Here is a 15,810-nt window from a genome sequence, read left to right on the forward strand (position 1 = left end):
TAGAAAACTTTAACCTTAAAATTGATTTGGTAAGAAGAAATGGGGTTCCCAAGTTGTCTCCCAATGGTGGGTACAGTCACTAGATATTACATTCAGCACCCAGTTCCCTCTGCAAGGACACAGTGGTGATAAAAGAGGCATCAGAACCAAAGCTGGGAGGTCTCCGGTCTAATCCTTTGCCTTCTCTGTGGCAGTACTGGCACTATATCATGCCTCAGTCTTACAGGACGAATGGTGTTCAGGGGAGAACAAAGCACCCCCAGAAATTCACCCTTGCAGCTTTAAGAAAGAACACCAACACTTCCCCATGGGATGCTGAAATGGTTCCTCTACCAACAAGGATACTCTGTGGTTGTATAAAACCCATAACAGTTACAAAGGGCTGGCAGCTGATTCTCTGCAGCAATGTGTACTGTTCCAGGTTCCAAGTCCTTAATTTTCATATTCCAGAGTCTATGTGATTGGTGCCCACTTGGCAAAATGTAAATGGATTCATTGTGCTTTGGATCTTGTCACACCCATTACGTGAGAAAGCAAAGACAGGGGCTGTTCTCCGCAAGCAGCCTCCAGAGCACAGGGAGAAAATCAGAGCCTCCAGGCAGCGAGCAGCGCTGTTAGGGTAGATGGTCCTTTGCCAGCTCAAGGATGTCTGTGACAAGAGGTCACAGCCCGCTTGGGTTTGTGTTTATTAGAACAAGCTGACAGTTCTTTGGGCTCCCAAGTTTTATTAAGAGCACAGTTTGAGGGAATATGTCAAGACTCCAAAGGCTGTAACCACAACTCCTCGGCTTTTCCTTCACAATCTTTTTCATTCCTTTGCCAGTGCTCAGCTTAGATAGAGAGGAGTGTAGTGCGTTGGTGTTAATATCAGCATGAGGAGGTTTTCTTGTTCTTTCTTTCTTTCCTTAGTCACTGATAATATATTGACAGTAGGTTTCTAAATCTGTTATCCGGATGGGTGTGTGCTGCAGAAACAAGGCTAACTTTCTCAACTTGCACACTCACTTTTCCTGTCCTGTTGTGTACAGCCAAATAGCAGTTATTGTCACTAGCCCCTGGACTTACTGAAATCCACCAAGTTTTACTGGGAGCCATTTCCTCACTTAAAGAATCAGGTCCGGAAAGTGGCACAAAGCAACAGCCATAACCCCAGAATGCTGACTTGATATTCCAGTTAAATGGAGCTAACAGAGCAGAAAGCAATGTTCAGAACAGATTAAAACTGCGGGCTTTGAAATACTCTCCATCCTGGGCAGTTGCTAAAAACACACTTTAATCTCTGATCAGCACACCATTTCTCCCCCACAGGGTTTAGTCACAAGCTGGAATGGCATGAGTCACGCCCTGAAGTTCTTTCCGTCCTTTCCCACCTTTGACCATGTGCTAGCAGTTTTATTTATAGGTACCAAATACCGCCATTCTGTTTTGGTTCTGGAAATCCCAGGATGACTTTGTTTCAGTCTCCAAGAAGGTTCTGTGCAGAGCCTGGCTCATCCTCCAGGAGAGGAAATCCCCGCTCTGGTTGAAGGCACTCAGCACAACCAGGGCTTCTCAGCAATGTTCATTTGTGAGCTCAGCCCAGTGCCAAGGGAAGCAAAGGATATCAGAAGTGGCAGCGCTCATTCTTCCTGAGGAGTCTAGGCCTGGCCAGCTCATACCCATTATGTTTGTGGTCTCAAGGGGATGCATGGACAGGGAAAACAAAGATTATTTTTGCCAACTTGTAGGCTTCTTTGTTAGCACTTAGTGTCAGCATGGTGCTCTCTGCAAATATGTGCTGGTTGCTGCACTCCTCTGATTAGGAGCACATGCTGCTGGCTGCAAGTGCTGGGGACTGCATCCTGGGCAGAGATAGGACAGACAGTCATGGGAAAGGGGCTTTTTAACAAAACGAGCTTCCATTCACATCTATGTATGTAGAAAGGGCCAAAGGAGGCTCTCCCTGAAGCCCTGATTTTCATGGCAGTTTCAGGCCTCACAAACAGTAAACACCAGCTCCTCCTAATGAAAACAAGCCTAGAGCAGTTGCCTGCTTCATTCCTTTGCAATTACTGTCCTGGTGCTCAGCCCTCTGGGAAACAGCAGTTTCTTTTACTTTAATTCCTGCCTGGCTGGAGGGGAGGAATTAATCAGACAAAGAAATCATTATAGATTCCAGTCATGTATTCCTCCTCCAAAGTAGGTTTCTTGTTCTCACTGTCACCCCAGGGAGTTCTTGAGTGAATTCCCTATCATTCAGCAGAGGCCTTGGGGATGGGAGAGGAGGGGAGGGCACTGGGGAGGAGGAGAAAGAGAGAGACCCGGGCTTGGAGAGGTGATGGGTTGTTGCCCATTGATGCGTCACCCAGAGCTGCCTTCCTGGCTTTGGCCCTGGGTGCTGGGAAGGACTCAGACACCAATATACTTACAAACTATCACCCAAAGTGGCCTGTGTTCTGCAGAGCAACTTTGATAAGACCTTAAAGATGAGAGTAGGGCTGTCACTGTTGTCTCTTTAAGTCTTATCTTCTCTTTACCCCTAGTCCCATGCACATGAGATAAGTATCCAGCATGTGAGTCCTACTAGAGTAGGGCTGAAGAAAGGAAACCTCTTCCTGTAGAACGTGCCACTGAGTTGAGGGGTGCAAGTTACACATATAGTTGGGCAAATTTGGAGGTGCCTGGGAGGACTGCAGCCATGTGGGGCAGACTTAGAAGCTTTTCCCATGGGAGGTAGGGATCCAGGCCAGGCTTTTCAGAGCAGGCTTAGGGGAATGCATGGCACTCCAGTGAGGCCCAAAATACACTTCTGTACATTGTAGTTTGACTTCCTCTGAAGAAGCAAACCTGTTATGTTTGATTCCTAATCTTAAAAATATCCAATTATCAGGGTAGATGGAATTTCCTAAAAATGTAACTAGCAAATCAACAGCCTTCACTGAATTCAGTGTTCACAAGCAAAAATAGCTTTCTCCTGGGACTTAGAAATTTAGAAAATGAGTCTTTATGCTGTATTATATACAGTGTCTCTGTCAGAGAAAGGAAGACTTCCCAGACATATGAGAGGAAATAAATCAAAAGATTAGGAAGACTCTAGAATAAGCTATGTCGTCTACTTCACTAGTCCATCTGAGGAAGCAAACAGGTATTTTGTGGATGCTTGAAATTGTGTGTTCCTAAGGCAGAGGGGGTGCCTTTAACACTCAGTTCACATTTATAGTTTGTCCCACCCCTGGGAGACTGAGTACAACCTCCAGTCATAGTAGAGTCCAAGAGCTTATTGCAAAAAGAAGCTCAAGATGGGGCTGAAATTCCTGTATCTTTCAACTGAAGCCCTTTTTCTGCACCCTTGTTAGATCTACACTGGTCTTGACTTTCACTCTCCAAGAATAGCTCAGTTGTGTTCCCGATCACCATCAGCGAACCCCAGGCAAATCTCCAGCACTGGAAATGAACTAGCAGTTCGCTTTAACACGGACATTTCTGTAAATGGGAGAGGTTTCAATGCCTCATGGCAAGCAGTCCCCGGAGGTAAGTGAGTATGTATAGGTGTCATGAAAGTATTTGAGCTGAACAAGGCCTAGTTGAATTTTACAAAATTATTGGAAGAAGGCATGAAAATTATACACCAGTTACCTTATGACTTCTCGGGTAGCCAGTGTTGCTTTGAGATATGGTCTTCCTTAAAAGTAGTGACAGGGTTTAACTTTCTAAGGATATAAACAAGTCAGTCTATGTAAGAGCAGAATCAAGGTGGTTGGAGAGATTTGTTTGCTGACCACGTGACCAGTCCTATTTCCCAGGTGACATCAGTAAGTGTCCAGTTACATCATTGCCATGGTGTAGAGTAGACTTTGGTTTCTTAGCAAATGTTAAAAAAAAAGCATTACATTTGTCAAAACTAAAATTAAGTGTTGCAATAATTATTTTTTTTTTTTTTTGCCCAAGATCTTAGGTCATCAAAATAAGTTGCTTGTTGCGGCTATTTTTAAATTATACATATCACAAAGTGTTTCATTAAACACTCACAATTGCTGAGGTTAGTGGTGTTCATGGAATGGTTACTCTATCCCAGTTACTTTTTTATCCAATTTAATCTTTATAACACTGTGAGGGGAGTCTCTTATAGACCTTCATCTTACAAGCATAGAATGGAAGCTTGGAGAACTCAGTGACTTACCCAAGGTCCCATCACTGTATGCTAACACAGAGATGTGACTCAAGGCCATGTCAGGCCACTTCCTTAACACCAAGACAATATGGAGCTGTGTGAAATTTTGTAGAGGGAATTGCATATTAATTTATATGACTAACATTCAGATTAGCTCCACTGCCAGAAAACATTGCTGCCATTTTCTATCAGTTATTTGTATTATCATAAACCCAAGGAACAATGGTTTACATATGTAGATCATGCTCACCTCAGACTTCCCATGTAGTCCCAGATGATTTTGAATTTCTGTCTCTCTTGCCTCCACCTTGGGAACACAGGGATTATAGAATGCATGGCTCTGCAGTTTATGCAACCCAAGTTCTTGTTGTTGTTTTTTGTTTTTGTTTTTTCCAAGACAGGGTTTCTCTATGTAGCCCTGGATGTCCTGGACTAGCTTTGTGGACCAGGCTGGCTTCGAACTCACAATGATCCGCCTGCCTCTGCCTCCCAAGTGCTGGGATTAAAGGTGTGTGCCCAGTGTCAATCTACATTTTTAATGCATGCTAGGCAAGCACTCTACCAACTGAATTATATCCTTGGCCCACATTATTATTTTAATTAACTTTTGGCATCAATACTTACAGTAATTGAACTTTTTTTTTTTTTTTTTTTTTTTTTTTGGTTTTTTGAGACAGGGTCTCTCTGTGTAGCCTTGGCTGTCCTGGACTCACTTTGTAGACCAGGCTGGCCTCGAACTCACAGCGATCTGCCTGCCTCTGCCTCCTGAGTGCTGGGATTAAAGGTGTGCGCCACCATGCCCGGCTGAACTATTTTATTAGTATTATTCGTGTTCACACATTTATGTTGGGATGAGTGAATGGATATGGATATGTAGTTCTGTAATGTTTTTAGCAAGGAGCTCTACAATAGTCAAGCCAAGGAGAACACTGAGCATCTGTGGTTAATGCCACTGCTTACATTTTATACAGTAGGTTCCTCTCGTGACTAAATCTTGTTTCCTACTTGCAGGTTGTGGTGGGGTTCTCCAGGCTCCCAGAGGAGAGATTCATTCTCCAAATTACCCACACAGCTACAGAGATAACACTGAGTGCTCTTGGGTCATCCAAGTTGAAAAACACTACCGTGTTCTCTTGAACATCACGGACTTTGACCTTGAAGCCACAGATTCTTGTCTTACGGTAAGTGACAGAAATCTCAAACCTTGTTACCACCGCAAAGGGAGGTATTGAAGGTCTACTTATTCAGTAGGAATGTTTTCCAGTGTCAGGCCATGGGAGAACCAATTCCTAGCAACTTTAAGCATAAGGACATTGGGTTCTTGCTTAAAATTTGATCAGGAGGTAGATGATATAGAGCTCTGTTCAGCAGCTGTGTCCCTGCTCTAGCATTGTTAGCTTGTATTTAGCTTCTTATCAAGAAGTAGGTTCAATAGTTCTTTTTGGCAAAGGAAGAAGGGGCACTCTCTCTCTCTGTCTCTGTCTCTCTCTCTCTCTCTCTCTCTCTGTCTGTCTGTCTCTCTCTCTCTCTCTCTCCCTTTCTCTCTCTCTCTCTCTCTGTGTCTGTGTGTGTGTCTGTGTGTGTGTGTGTGTTCTACAAAAGACTCCTTATGGGCATGGCTGTCTGAACACTAGATCTGGGAAGCCGTGGGAAGCTGGTCATAACTAGTAGTTTAGAGATTATCATTAAACTTCTGGAGTCCCCAGAGAGTTTTACTGTTCTTGAGATCAGAGTTTTTCAGTTTGCTTCTCAAGCCAGTCAATACTCTGACAGAACCAAACAGGCTGGGAGATTGGGCTACAGAAAGGGATGCAGCTATTAGTGGGTTTAATCATAACAAGGTTTTGCCACTACCAACAGCTAAGGCTTGTGACTTGAAATGAATAATTTATAGTTAATGTAAGAATGAATGAAGTTTCCTTTATCTTTGTAATTTGAAAAGCTTTGGTTACTGATGTTCCATGTTTCATTTGTTTATAGGTGTGCCGTTCTACTATAAACCAGGCTTTCTTGGTTAATGACTCTTCTTATTTTAGTTCCTTACATACACTCCAACTGGCTAACTTCTTTTGAATTTGACTCCAAAATTTTTCCATGTTTCAAAATGATCAAGTCTGAAAATGTGCATTTTAAGTTTTATTTTACAAGGTTGGATCATTAGAAAAGGTTTACCTGACTTATGATTATATACTCACCCCCTAAACAGGCCTTCAGAGTCTAAGTGGGCAAGATATTATGTGGAGGACGTCCATTCTCCTTAACACTAATTTGGACCAACACTCCCAAAAAAGAATATTTAAACATTGGATGACATTTGAAAACATCTTTGTAAATGTAGCAGTGTTTTATTCAATGTGTGAGAGAAATGTGAACACAGTATTTGAAGCGTCTTTGCCTATGAGGGTTTTGATCATTCAGAAAAGTTCAGCAGGACTTCTGGGGCTTCTGAAGCAACGAGGTCAGTGAGCCCAGCGCCCAGTGAGGCACAGGTCCTAGAAAACACATCCTGAGTAAAATGAAGGTGCAGTAACCTCTGCAGCAGCTGCTTCCTAGCTCCAAGTCATCTCTGTGTTCCTACAACTCTCAAGATATGTAATGAGGGGAACAAGTCTTGTATTGCTTATATGGTGAGGTCTGGGTGTCTAGAAGAAAGAATCTAAAGCCTTCTTCAGGGGGAGAAAGACTCATCCTAGAACCCCTGTGTGTTTTCATGTGCAATAGCCAGCAGCCTGTCACAGGCAACCATCTACTTGACAAGATGCTATTACATCAATGAGATGCAGCTGAACAACAGGCATCAACAACAAAGCTGCTTAACATTGAGGTCACCAGATACATGATTGCTAAGCTCCTAAAGATGAAAATAAAACTAAAAGTTTTCAGTAAGGAATTGTAGACTAGAAAAAGCCACCGTGAAACCATTAAAAAGAGCCAACTGAAATTTTTAGAATAAAAAAAAATAGTATCTAAATTGAAGACTGCAGAAGGTTTGAGAAAATTAGATTAAGATAAAATGACAAATAATGAACTGGAAGATAAGTGAGAATAATGATTGTGAAGAAAAGCAAGGTGAACACAAGATACAGAAGAGAGCTTGTGGTGTGTTAGAGATGAGTACAAAAGGATCCCAGCAAAGAGAAGAGAACAAAGCAGAAATGATACATAGAGAGCTAATGGTTAAAACTTCTGATATTGAATAAAGAACTAATTATATAAAAACTACCAAATTCACAAGCAGAATAACTAGGTGTATTTACTTAAAGTGAGGGGTGTGGTGGGAAAGACTGTCATTCAGAATGTTGCAGACTAAATGCTGACTTTTTATAACAATAATTAGAAGCAAACAAGTAAACAAAAGGCAAATGGAATTATATGTTCTGGCTAAAGAAAGAAACACTATAGTCTTATAATATTTCTTTACAGACTAATTAGAAATATTGATTCAAAGAAGGGTCTTCGATAGAAGTTTTAGTGGACTAGAAACAGTCTACCCACAGAGTGAGCAACATGCATTTCCCTACCACCCCCTCTTCCCTTAGCATTCACAGTGTAGATGTGTGGAGATACAGTTCCTCCTTTGTACATCTCACAATCCCTAGAGCTCCACACACAGAGTGTGATAGGTCAAAACCCAGGTTAGAGGAACACCCAGTTTGGGTGTGTTTTTCCTTCCTGTGACAATGAAGTGATATTTCCATGGACCTTGGGGACAAATGTAGAGACAAAAGTTTGTGTTGACTACTGACATGTCTCCATGTACAGCAGGGCGTGGCTTAACCAAGTATAACAGGAAAGGATGGGCATGAGGAAGTGAGACCTCAGATAGGATCTCATCAGAGGATAGAGGTGGGCAAGTACACTGGGTGGGATTCAGCTTGGCAGGTACACCAAAACACAAAATGTGATCATCTGAACATGTTGTCCATATGATGCAGCTGGAGTAATCTAGGCAGCGGGCAGAGGGGTGCTGAGACGCAGGTACCCTGCAACACTCAGTGAGTAACAAAATAAAAGGGGACCCGAACCAACACTGTGAGTCACTATAGTGCAGTGGCCCAGAGGGCTAGCATTTGGGTTGGATGAACCTGGGTCTAGCCCAGACTGTGCTCACTACTAGCTGTGCTGATTGAGAAGGGTTCATCATCCGGCTTTAGTCTCATTAACTGGAGTAGGTTAATAAGGGGCTTAGGCCACATTTGTTGTTGGGTTATCTGAGAACATGTGGAAGATGTGCTTGCTGTCAAAGAGAAGCGTTTCTACGGTAGCCTTCAGCATGCGTCTGATACTAGTGGGACACGTGATTTCATAGAGGCACGTTCAAAGAGCAGAAGAGGCAGCATGGTATAATGGGAAGATCCTTGGCCTTAGGAGCAGCTAGGAGGCTCCTCATCTCTGACACTGGGCCTCATCCTCCTGAGATGCAGAAATTTATCAGTCTTCCTAGTGGAATTCCACCCAGCACTTAGTGTCCCTAGGACTCAGCACACTGCCATAATGATCACAGGAAAGCAGCAAGAATGATTCATTCGGTCCTGGAAGCCAGGAAAGTTTTCACACTGGAGGTGATATTTAAGTGGCAGAGAACATGCAGTGAGGCATGGGGTTAGGGAGGCTGCCAGAGAAGGATACGTGGGGAAATAGCACATGGGCTTTAGAACAGGAAAGGCAAGCTTTGTGCCTGGAGTGTAGATAGTTGTTCTGAAGCATGGAGACCAAGGCCAACAGAAACCATCCAACTCAAATGCTCTTCTGTGCCTTAGTTAAAAAGAGAAAAAAAGAAAAAAAAAAAAAAAAAAAAGAAAAAGAAAGAAATTATTTTATAGGTAGAGTAGGTCCATGAGCATTTTCCATATGGTAGAGGAATAACTTACTCAGAACTATATTTTACAATGAGAGTGGTAGGAAGAAGTTGGCAGAGAAAGAAAAAGATTCAATAAAGACTGTTGAGAATCAGTGGGAAATCCCTGAGAAGTAAAGCTTTATTCTGGGCAGTTGTTTTGAGATGGAAAGAAAGGAACATTCATATTGGAGACCTATTAGGATCACAAAGAGAAAGACCCATGGCTAATTACATGGTGGAATGTGGGTAGGTGACAGAAAGTGGGGCTAACTATTTGTGTAAAGAACAGATGAAGGGCAATGCCATTGACTGAACGAAGAGTTAAGATATGATGGGCATGATAAAGAGTGTTTACATGGCTACCCTATAGAGATTGGAGTCTGAGTTCAGCACTCAATGTGGGGATCTTAGGTAGAGATATGTATATGAGTAGATGTGTATGTAGTTTTACTCTGGTGGTTCTTAAAGTCATGTGAGTAAATATGGTCCCTTACAGGAAGACCACGTAAATTCTTAGAGGTCATGCTACCAATCAAGGGGCAAAGAAAAGCTGGGAGAATAACAAAGAGTGGTCACAGAGACACCTAGGGTAAAGCTGAATACAGAGTAGGTGACCAAAGGTGTCACACTCAGCAGAAATGGGTGGAAACAGTCACTGGGCAATGTGGGTAATTGATGGACGCCTCTACACTACATCAAGATGGACAGTGCAGAATGTCTTGAGTGTTCAATAGAGTTAGAAACATAAATGACATGGAAGGATAGAAGGCAATAACCCATGGGGAAAAGAAATCAATGGGAAACTATATTTTAAAAGTCATACAATTTATCGATATCATAAGGATGAGGAGCTTATGAGAAAAGATCAGCCAAGTGTAAGAGACAGAGTAATTGTCACAGTTGTGTTATTCACACAGAGACTTGACAGTGTCACACAGAGACATCTCCCAAAGGCTAACAATTTCAGCACTTGGTTTCTAGCTTGCTGTGCCGTTCAAAGGGCTGTGGAGCCTTTGGTGTTGGGGTGAACCAGCAGAAGTAGGTCACCAAGAGCATGCATGTGACTGTTATACTTGTCCCTCATTCTGAACGCCATTGTTTTCTGGTTTGTGCTCTGTGAGTTATTCACTCACATGTTCTTGCCCCCAGAGATGGAGCCTCTCCACCACCCTGATTTTCTGTTATGATGAACTAAAGTGGCTATGAAACTATCAGCCAAGGCAAGCCCCTTCCTCTCTTTAGTTGTCCTTGTCAGGCATTCTCACTGAGACAGCATTGATTCATAAAATGACCCAGATTGGCCCTATAATTACGCATTTTTCGAATGAGAAGTTAGAACATATGACCTAATAATTTTTTTCTGATTCATACATTTATGTTGTTAATGGCATAAACTGTGCGTAAGCTAAGGCATCTTTTCATAAATAATTTAGAAGCCACCCTCACAATGACATAATTAAGTATGAAAAGGGTATTCAGGTAAATCTGGATAGAGATCTGCTATGCACAGTTGCCAAGTACACTCGATTATGGGAATAGGAGGTCTGCAGAGGTTTGGAACCAGGCTGGGCAATGCTTTGGTGAGGCTGGAAGCCTGGCTGCAAGACACAGTTAGCTATCCAGCAACTCATGAGGGCCAGCATTGAAACCCCAGCCATTTATCTGTATGACCAGATGGACACTAGATGTGAAATGTACCGCAGTGCCCAACATCTTACATAATAATCTCTTAGCTTAAGCTCATACAAAGTCATTCATTCATCTCAGAGACACCAAAGTTAATTCCTTGATCCTGTTGCTTAGACAGAGCCATTAGCAAGGGGAAACTAAGAGCGGCCACTGATGCTTTCAAAAATGGTTGTTTTCAGGACACTTTTAGTAAAGCTCCAGTGTATCTTTGATATCAACATAAACTGTGCTTAAAGGGGACAAGCCATCCTGATTTTGTAAAAAGTTAGGATAATAGGATGATTATAGTGGAAATATCAACAGCAGAGGGCATACAAACATATAATGCTAAAGTCAGGACACATTGCAAATCATTTAGTATCATCTCCTTAAAAATCTCCCTTAAAAATAGAGCGAATAATAGGGTCTGGGTGAAGGTGCAGTACTCACTGACAGCAGGCCCAGTCCTCAGAGGAAACCCTATTGTGTTCCCTAAAGTAAGACTAAGTATATTGCTGAAATATAAAAATTGACTTCTATTTCTAATGAACCTAGACTTGAATATCACTGGATGAAAAAACTGTTATAAATTTAAATATGGAGTGGAATATGCCCTTGGTTAGAAGTCCGGAGGGCTAGATTCCATGAACTGACTAAATCATTCATTCATTCATTCATTCATTCATTCAATGTTAGGTGCTGATTATTGCTTGGTGTTGAGTGTGGCCTCTCCTGCCCCTCTCTTTCTGGGGATGACCTGAGGGTCTTTGTTAAGGGCTCTGGGAACCTACGAAGCTAGAGAAAAGCATCCAGTTTGAACCTGCGTTTGTGAGTAGAAAGAGGGAGGGGGCTTACAATAGATGGTACGGGCAGTATCCTGTCACCATCTCATTCACAGAACCTCTGAGCTTCAGTCTCTGGAATGTAAGAATACTAGGGTTTGAGTGGCAGGCTCATCTTTCTGTCATACAGATGACAGCCCATCTAGAAGGTAGGGTGGAGCCCACAGATCGCCCCAATCTGGAGCACCATGAATGAAAGGCAAACTTCAGCATGCAGAGGAAACAAATTAAAAAATGAAAAATAGAGCCATCAGCCAAATTACACCTTTCCTCCTTGAGCTGCTTCTATCAGCTGTGCTATCTCTGTGATGCGAAATTAACTAAGGCACTAAAGTAAGGAGCCCTGCCCGGCTTCTTTCATGTCAGCCACAGCGGCCTGTACCCACAGGCAACGGTCTGATATATGGCTTCCTCCTAATAACCACAAGGTGGATGAGTGTCTGAATGAGTCTTCGCCATCTGCGCTCCTGCAGGAATCAGTTGCATTTTAATATTTGCAGAGGACACCTGCGGAATTGTGCTGCTATCATTGACATAGGTCCTCATTATTTTGGGCTGCATGAGGATTTGGAAAACATGGCACAGGTGTGTTTTCTAGAATTTTCATTCTGCTATAATGAAAAGGGAGGGAGACGATTTCTTTAAAAGCTTCTAATTAAAATATTGAGGGTCCCACACAGAGCTGACCTGAGAGGGTTCAGCAAATTTGGAAACCTGTCTGTGCTTCCTGCTCTCCGCTTTCCAGCCTGGCGTTGACTCTCCTCCTTAGGCAATGATGTGCCAAGAGTGCTTCATGCTAGGCAATAGTACGACTGCCTGGGGATGGCTCTGTGTGGTCAGCAGGGGAAAGTGGCTCCGTTCTGTTTTCCTTCCTGAAGACTAAATGTTAAAAGTGACCCCGCAACTGCCAGTTTAATTGCTTCATTAGAATTTATCTTCTGAGCCTTCCACGCTATATGGGTCTGCAAGTTCTTATTGATCTGGGAGAAAATGGTTGGGCTTAGTATGAGAGGGAGGAGGGGAGAGAGAGGTGGGGCAGGAATGGAGAAGGGAGGGCGGCTGAGGGGCACCAAGGCCCCTGGAAACTGACCTCCCTTTCCAGCAGCCTCTTTGCTCAGTGCAATGGAATGTCTGCCTTGTGAGAATCAGCATAGATAAAAGGCTAGCAGAGCCCAGGCCCATCCTGCTTGTTTGCACCGAGTATACACTCATGCCAACAGCTGGAGCCACAGGAGTCAAGCACTCCCTAGGTGGTTCCATTTTGTTTGTTTTTTTCTGAAGCTTTTGCTGCCTAAGTGAAGGAACTGAAACAACCCAGATCCCAGGCAGCACAGCCAGTTGTTTGCAACGTCCAGGGCACAACAGGACAGGCACCTAATACAGCTTCCACAATTTGCCTTATTTTTTTTTTTTGTGATGCAGCCCAAGAAATGTTTGCTTTTGAAACACAGTCATTTCCCAAAAAGGAGCCAAAGACAAGCAGGAATAACAGATAACTGAAGCTTCAGAGAGAAAGGAAGCAACCATCTTTAAATATTTGTTTTTCAGATGAAGCCAGGACAGTCACCCTTCCTCCCTCTCCCCTGCTCCTTCCACCTTCCCCATTCTTTCTCCCCTCTCCTTTCATTCCCCTTCCTTCTTTATCCCCACCAGACATTTTAGTTTGCACTGAGATGCTTGAGTAATGTCTTTAAAATGTTTGTTCTGTGACTCACTGTGATAACGTTCTCAGCCATATCCCTGCCTGTGCCAAAATGAGCCTCCAGCTGCTGTGCCAAAGCAAAGGAAGGAGTTGAGCTGAAGCCACAGCTAGCAGTTCATGGGCCAGGGTACTTACTGTGTCTCTTGTTCACTTTGGCTCAGGGTCTCTTTAAATGCTGCCTTTTGGGGGAATCTTTAAGTCCCTGTTTGCAGACACTGCACATTTTTAACATCTCATAGTCTTCTGAAAATGTGACGGCTGAGTGGGAGCAGGAGCAACAGCATAGGAGCAAGAGCCCTGATTCGAGATGTCAGGTTGGGAATTTAAGCTGGTATCCCACTTCTGAACAGTGTGCTAGGAAAAATGAGGCAGCCTGCACTCCCTTCCTCTCTCCCCTCCAGAAAAGCCACTGCAAGGAGTCACGTTTCCATATCCTTCCTTGATTGCATTTATGACTCTCACAGCATGGACAATATCCCGAGAGACTCCCCTCTTTGTCACTAAGTCCTTCCTCTATCCTGGAGTCAGATTTGAAGCTAGGAAGTCCATTAGCAGCAACGCTACTGTACTTAACATGTGACAGTGAGTGCATGAGTTCTGTGTTCTCAAGGTCAATTCTGTATCTTGATATTGTATAAACTAATGGCATGACCGTTCCATGGTATGGGAAGGCTTTAGTGTGTGTGTGTGTGTTGTGTGTGTGTGTGTGTGTGTGAGAGAGAGAGAGAGAGAGAGAGACAGAGACAGAGAGAGAGAGAGAGAGAGAGAGAGAGAGACAGAGAGAGAGAGAGAGAGAGCAACAGAGCAGAGAGAGAGAGAGAGAGAGAGAGAGGGTGCTAGCAGGAGAGCAGGAGAAAGAGAAGGAGAAGGAGGAAGGGAGGGAGGGAAAAAAACAGAGACTATTACAAGACATCTGGGAGAGTCCAGAGAAGGAAAAGAAAGCAGTAGACTGAACTGGGCCAGCAGAGTGGACATGGCCAGGGCTCTCTGTGAGGGACAGGGAAATAGCCGTCGATAGAAAATAGAGAAAGCATAGTGAGAATAGGCCTAGGATAATGTGAATAGCCAGATTATATGAGGGCTGGGGGGCAGGGAGAGCACTGAAATGTTTAACAAGCACTTGTGAGTAGGGACTGAGGGAGCCTGGGGACTAGCAAGGGCCTTGATTATGCTGAGAGGTGCCAAAGGTCCATATGTCCCCTTTGCTGGAGGTTAGGGAAATGACTCTTTTTGGTGGAGGGGAAAGGGCTTCGCATGTTCCTGAAGACACTGCTAGTTACCTAACTTCCAGGAGTCCTCTAATAGTCCAGGTGCAGCGCAGTTCTGGGAGTTTGTAGTGCCTTTTGGAGTTTGGGGAATTAGAGTTCCCTTCTGACCTGACAGATATGAGTTAGTTCTTTTACTTCCTAAGTATATCACCCTTTCCTCACATTTCTTTCACCTTGTTAAGATTTAAAGCACTTAAAGCAGAGACATGAGTTACCAGACAGTTAAAATTTAGTGAAGAGTGAAGCCCAGGTGGCCCAATGAAGTCAGCGGTGTCACAGTGAGAGGAGAGGGTGTGTTAGGCCAGAGTCTTGCAGTTAAGCATGAGAGGGGAAACATAGGGTTCCTAGTATACCGAGGTCCGTGAGCACACCAGGTTTAGCTGTCAGGGGTGAGATTTTAGGTTTATTTGTTAGCCTGCACACTGGACTGCTTGTTAGATACCCTGCTGAGTTAGCCATGCTGGGAGTACTGTGCCTCTTCAGTGGGGTGGAATGCATGACAGAAGACAAACACTCTGACCTCCACAGGAGCCCAACAGAAGGCTTTCTAAAATGTCCCTGTATTAGTCGGGTTCTCTAAGGGACAGTGAGGATAAGGGCAAGCAGACAAAAAAGCAAAGGCTTCCTTCTGCCTTGTGCTTTTATGTGAGTTTCTCCCAGGAGGAAGGTGTGGCCCGATTATGAGTGAGTCTTCGGATCTTAAATGATCCAACCAAGAAAACCCCTTCACGGGTGTGCCCGGCTGCTTGGGTTTTAGTTAATTCCAGATGAAGTGAAGTCGACAGGCAAGATCAGCCATCACAGCCCCAGTCATGATGCTTTATTGTAGTCTTAGAGAAGAGAGAGTTCTAATGATGATCGTTCTGAAAGGTCGTGGGGATCTCACACAGGTTCTCAGAACTCTGGCCTGTTAGTATTCAAACCAAACAAAAAGAAATTTGATTTTCCCTTTCCCCTTGGTTTAACGATAACCAGTGAGATGCCAGGAAGACAAGATTTGTCTTATTCTGTGCTTCCAGTAAATATATGACTCCAAGTCCCTGACATTTTCTAAGTCTTTTAAGTTTCCAAGCTGGAAAATGGGGCCATAAGAAGAACTAACTTACAGGCTGTATTTGAAGTACTTGCCAGTGGCTCATGCTGATATTTTGCTGTTACTACTAAAGTTCCCATTACTGCTACTTCTAGCAGGATTAGTCATCCTAAGTTAATGGTGTTACTTACCCTTTTAAATTGTGGGCCTTAGAAACACAGAACTGGATCCAGAATCCTCAGCTCTTTGCTCATTACCATCATAAACAGTCCCTACTTTGTTTTTAAATACTTAAATATTAAGATAT

At 43.4% G+C, this 15,810-nt stretch overlaps 1 protein-coding gene across 1 annotated transcript in view; it reads left to right on the forward strand.

Annotated features, from left to right (window-relative positions):
- Cubn (cubilin) overlaps positions 1-15,810 on the forward strand; it is a 212,550-nt gene that overhangs the window by 103,006 nt on the left and 93,734 nt on the right. The window contains exons 30-31 of the mRNA XM_051151301.1: positions 3,336-3,510; positions 5,162-5,331. Of these exons, the coding sequence (XP_051007258.1) occupies positions 3,336-3,510; positions 5,162-5,331 (345 nt within the window). The remainder of the gene's footprint in view (positions 1-3,335; positions 3,511-5,161; positions 5,332-15,810) is intronic.

This window comes from Acomys russatus, chromosome 9 (genome assembly GCF_903995435.1).
Source record: "Acomys russatus chromosome 9, mAcoRus1.1, whole genome shotgun sequence".
NCBI lineage: Eukaryota > Metazoa > Chordata > Mammalia > Rodentia > Muridae > Acomys > Acomys russatus.